Genomic DNA, 5,078 nt, shown 5'->3' with positions numbered 1-5,078 from the left:
TTCTCTTAAATAAATTTTCTCTATTAATTCAGAACTACGATATAAAACTTAAGGGTAATGCTAGGGAGACAAAAAAAACAGTCAGAACTTGCCTTATTTAACATTTATTAATTATCGCAACAATTAATGAATGCTAAATAAAGTAAATTATAGTTATTTTTTGGCTGATTTTCTTTGGTTACCAAACATTTTATAAAACTTAATCCTTAAAAAACTTCTGATTAAGAAACACAAACTTTCATTTTCATCCATGTTTATGTTCCAACCTAAAAGATTAGATAATGAATTTAGGCACACACTCTCTCCTTTGGCTTCTTTACCAAAGATTTGGAGAAGAAGGATATGGTCCCACACCCCACAACCAAATACACACACAAACACAAACTCAATACTCAACTCAAAGCCACATCCACCCCACAAACCCAACACACAGATAATCTCAAAACCTTCCCACACCACTAACTTTCTGCCACGTGTCACCCCTTAGATTCTCTCCCCCACACAACAAAACCAACCCCTCCAACACCAACAACAACTTCAAATCACTACAACTCTACATTAACATATAAACTCACTTCACAATTCACATGCTTTGTTCTTCTTTCCATTACTAGTAGAAATAAACTACTAGTAGCTTCTTCACTTCACTTCACCATTCCTCACTTTCCTCGGAATCCACAAATCAAAACATTCATAAAAAAACTCCCACAAATGTTGGACGAAGATACCAACACCAACACCACCTCCTGGGCGCCGCGCGTGTGCGACACCTGCCGCTCTGCCCCATGTGCGGTCTTCTGCCGCGCTGACTCCGCATACCTCTGCGCGTCATGCGACGCGCGCGTGCACGCCGCCAACACCTTGGCCTCACGCCACGAGCGCGTGTGGGTATGCGAGGCCTGCGAACGCGCCCCGGCAGCGTTTCTTTGTAAGGCGGATGCAGCATCGCTCTGTTCCTCCTGCGACGCTGACATCCACTCGGCTAACCCTCTGGCGAGTCGTCACCAGAGGGTGCCAATTGGACCCATGTACGGCCCACCATCCGTCCCAGTAAATGGCACGAATAGTGAGTTCGTTGGGATGGTTGAAGATGAAGAAGATGAAGATGATGACGAAGAAGAAGCTGCTTCTTGGTTGTTGTTGAACAACACCAACACCACGGCCGCCGTGACGGCCGGCACCAACAACAACCATAATAACAGTAACAGCAGCAACAACAACCAGAATCATCATCATCACCACCAACAACAGAGTAATCATAATGGTTTCTTGTTTGGTGGTGAGGTTGACGAGTATTTGGACCTTGTGGATTGTAATTCTTGTGGTGATGATGATAACAATCATCATCATCACAGCAACAATAACAATAACCACTTTGCGGTTGATGGTGTTGATCATCGTTATGGTTATCAGCAGCAGTATGGTGGTGGCGGTGGTCAGAAGAGCTATGGTGGTGGTGGCGGCGGAGATACACCAACAACATAATGGTTTCTTGTTTGGTGGTGAGGTTGACGAGTATTTGGACCTTGTGGATTGTAATTCTTGTGGTGATGATGATAACAATCATCATCATCACAGCAACAATAACAATAACCACTTTGCGGTTGATGGTGTTGATGGTGTTGACTTCATACATATGGATGATTTAAATTTACAAAATTAATTTGTTTTTTACTTCACTAATTCACCATGTTGTTACATAATTTAGAAGTTAAATGTTAAATATGTGTATATATTATTTAAATCTGTGTATGTATTTCATTTCCTATTAACTAATTGTAATAACTATACCTGATTAATTGGTGCTTGCATATACTGTGTCCTTTCACCAATTGCATGCTTTAATAGCATTTAAATGCTTTCATTTTCTCTTTATTATCTTGTAATATTCCAACCAATGATTGCATATGTAAAAGTTTTACTTCTTTGTCAAGAAATTCCATCCTTTTTTGCAGTGACAATGAACCTAAGAATCAAATTTGAATTTCATTTTGTATTCAAATGATAAAGATATTAGCCAATGAGTTATAGCTCAATTGGCATAGTCTCTCCATACTCAATTAAGAGGTTGCAGGTTCGAGTCTCCTATCTTTGGTAAAAAAAAATGATAAAAATATTAATTAATGTCTAGTTTAGTAGACATTGAAAAATAAATGAACAAGGTTTGCTAAACAATTTTGTATTGGCAATCAGGTATCAGTTTCATCAATGGAAGTTGGAGTAGTGCCAGAATCATCAATCAGCAATGGATCAATTTGCCATTCAAGACCACCAAAGGGAACAATTGACCTATTTTCAGGACCTACCCCAATGCAAATGAGTTCATATCTCACTCCAATGGACAGAGAAGCCAGAGTCCTAAGGTATAGAGAGAAGAAGAAGACAAGAAAATTCGAGAAGACCATAAGGTATGCATCAAGAAAGGCCTATGCAGAGACTCGGCCGCGAATCAAAGGCCGATTCGCCAAGAGAACTGATGTTGAAGCTGAAGTTGATCAGATGTTCTCCACACCATTGATTACAGAAGTTGGTTATGGCATTGTTCCTTCATTCTGAAGAAAGCCAGAGCAGAAGCCAGAGAAGCAAGTGATGAAGATATTTCATATTTATGTTGCTATGTTACTAAGTTTTCTAGATTGGTATTATTTTTTATATGATCTTCTAATCTTCTATATACATATGCTTTTATTTATTTCTTGATTTTATTGCATTTGAATCATGACTCTGCTATTATTATTATTTGTAAATATAGTTCCTAATTATATTAAGTTTATTACATTTTGTATCAAGATGTAATTTCTGTATTCTATTCATGGCTTTGTGTTGTTGGTGTTACTATCTATAATAATACCATAAATCTAATTAATTACTGAAATTTCTATTTATGAATTCATGACTGTGATTGTTCAAAGGAATCCATTTCTCTTCTAAATAAGTACATACCTGATATTTCCTATGAGAAGTTATGCAAAAAAACATGGACATGCATTATCTCAGTAAATTGGTGATGAGAATTAGCACATGCAAAATGGAAATACCTTTTACTAGGACAAATTTAACTATATTATGTCCCTCATGTTAATTAGAATTTTTTTAAGAAAATCACTAATTTTTAATTTGTATAAATATTATTTAGTGTCAACTTTTTAAAATATTTTAGATCTTTGAAGAGTAACATTATTTGGACAACTTTACCCCTTCTCATCATCTTTACTTATTCTTCCTGTTGGACTGCTACATCTTAATAATAGAGAGAATTTTCATATTAAAAAACAATCTTATATGGTTATTTTAGTTAAAGAAAAATGTCATGCAAATAGTGTTTTAAACTAGTTCGTTAAAATAAAACCAGTTTAAAATAGTTTATCAAATTTTTATCAAATAAAAAAAAGTCTTAATTGACTTATATATAAATAACTGGTTGTAATCTAGGAGTTAATCAGTCACGCAGCACCTTAACAATTAGTCACTTGATCGGATGATCAATTTTAGACATTAAAAACTAATTTCAAATATGTAACAGTCAAATTTATATAAATGCAATAATCTCTTGTTAACAAGTTCCAAACTTTAAATTAGGAAAATATACTAATAGACAAATAATTTTGAGTAGTAATTTATTTTGTTTTTAGTGGCAATAAAAATAATCGTTAATATATTTACAGTCAACTAGATATTAGTCGTTTTATACTTTGTCGCTAAAAAATTTTTGCGACAATTATTATTATAACGTGTGGTAATAATGGCAAATATATATCTATCGCAAAAATATAAGTTAAATAAGACATATAGTAGTCATTATATTATTGCTACTAAAATTTTTGTCATTAAAAATAATTTTTTTTGTAGTGACAATAGAATTTCTAACTCAAATGAAAAAACAAATATGTGTATATGAGATTCATTTTCAGATTGATGTAAGGACCTAACTGTAGAGAAATAATTAAGACCCTCCATCATTCAGCCAAAAAAGACTAATATAAATGTTTTCTTGCCTTCTTCACAGATGGAATATATCTTATATAATTGAAAGTGCTAAAGAAAAAGTATGGTTGCACTTTTTGTCTTGGTGGAAGTGAATATTTGGCAAAAAAGTGGAAAGAATGAAGAACCAAATGTTTAAGTGAATCTAGTGATGGAGAGTAAGATCATCTATGACCATGAGATTGCTACATACAAATATACCCATTTTGTGAAAGGATTGTTTGTTGATAATATAAAATCCGATCCTGAATCTAGAAATAGATATTGGAATAATCTGTATATGCATGGCTATTTGTTACAACTTACACGTATATGTATATAAAGCTGTTAGGAGTCACCATATTCATGCCCACATTTCATGTGAACAAAGCAACGATACCATATAGTTATTATGCTTGCCAAGTACAATGTGACACATTAATTAATTGGAATATACTATCATATCTTTTCAATATTCGGATACATGCATATATATATATGGTTAAAGCTGCTAAATTTATGCCAAAGCTAAGAGAGTCTTTAATTAGTCCTTTTCTACTTCATCAATAAAATTAATTAGCAATGATCCTTATTCTATACAGATAGTAAAAAGTTGCTGATGACTTCATTTGGTTCGGAGAACGCAATAATAAGATTTATACTATTTAATTTGCAAATAAAAGTTAGTATCAAAGTATTGGTATACAAAAGTGAAATTATTAGGATTATCTCTAATGGTAGAATATAATTTTTTTTTTTTTTACCAAAGATAGGAGACTCGAACCCGCAACTTCTTAATTGAGTATGAGAAGACTATGCCATTTGAGCTATTACTCATTGGCGGTAAAATATAAACTTATTACTTATTAGATAAGGATATGTAATAAGGTGACAAATTTTTTTACTCTAGTCAAGGTGTATCTTTAAGAGATTTCGCCATTCAAGTTAATAATATATGAAAAAAATATAAAGATTAGAGATCAATAGCATTCTTTAAGTGCATGTTAAATCTTTTATTTATAGTATTTGAAAAATAAATCTAAAGAAAATTATTTTAAATAGATTCGTATGAGATATTAAATACCAAAGTGGTGAGATCTGAATCGCTCAATGAA

At 33.1% G+C, this 5,078-nt stretch overlaps 2 protein-coding genes across 2 annotated transcripts in view; both read left to right on the top strand.

Annotated features, from left to right (window-relative positions):
- Positions 528-5,078, top strand: part of LOC107637373 (zinc finger protein CONSTANS-LIKE 2) — a 6,257-nt gene continuing 1,706 nt past the window's right edge. Inside the window, exons 1-2 of the mRNA XM_021122651.1 lie at positions 528-1,479; positions 2,194-2,501. Of these exons, the coding sequence (XP_020978310.1) occupies positions 712-1,479; positions 2,194-2,501 (1,076 nt within the window). The 5' untranslated portion in view covers positions 528-711. The remainder of the gene's footprint in view (positions 1,480-2,193; positions 2,502-5,078) is intronic.
- LOC107635506 (zinc finger protein CONSTANS-LIKE 2) lies at positions 1,827-2,813 on the top strand. The gene is made up of 2 exons (XM_016338991.2): positions 1,827-2,074; positions 2,194-2,813. The coding sequence occupies exons 1-2, from the start codon at positions 2,021-2,023 to the stop codon at positions 2,554-2,556; spliced, it is 417 nt and encodes a 138-aa protein (XP_016194477.2). The 5' UTR covers positions 1,827-2,020; the 3' UTR covers positions 2,557-2,813.

The sequence above is a fragment of the Arachis ipaensis genome, chromosome B04 (assembly GCF_000816755.2).
Source record: "Arachis ipaensis cultivar K30076 chromosome B04, Araip1.1, whole genome shotgun sequence".
Taxonomy (NCBI): Eukaryota; Viridiplantae; Streptophyta; class Magnoliopsida; order Fabales; family Fabaceae; genus Arachis; species Arachis ipaensis.
The sequence above is the reverse complement of the archived record's forward strand: the minus strand, read 5'-3'. Positions and strand labels throughout refer to the sequence as shown.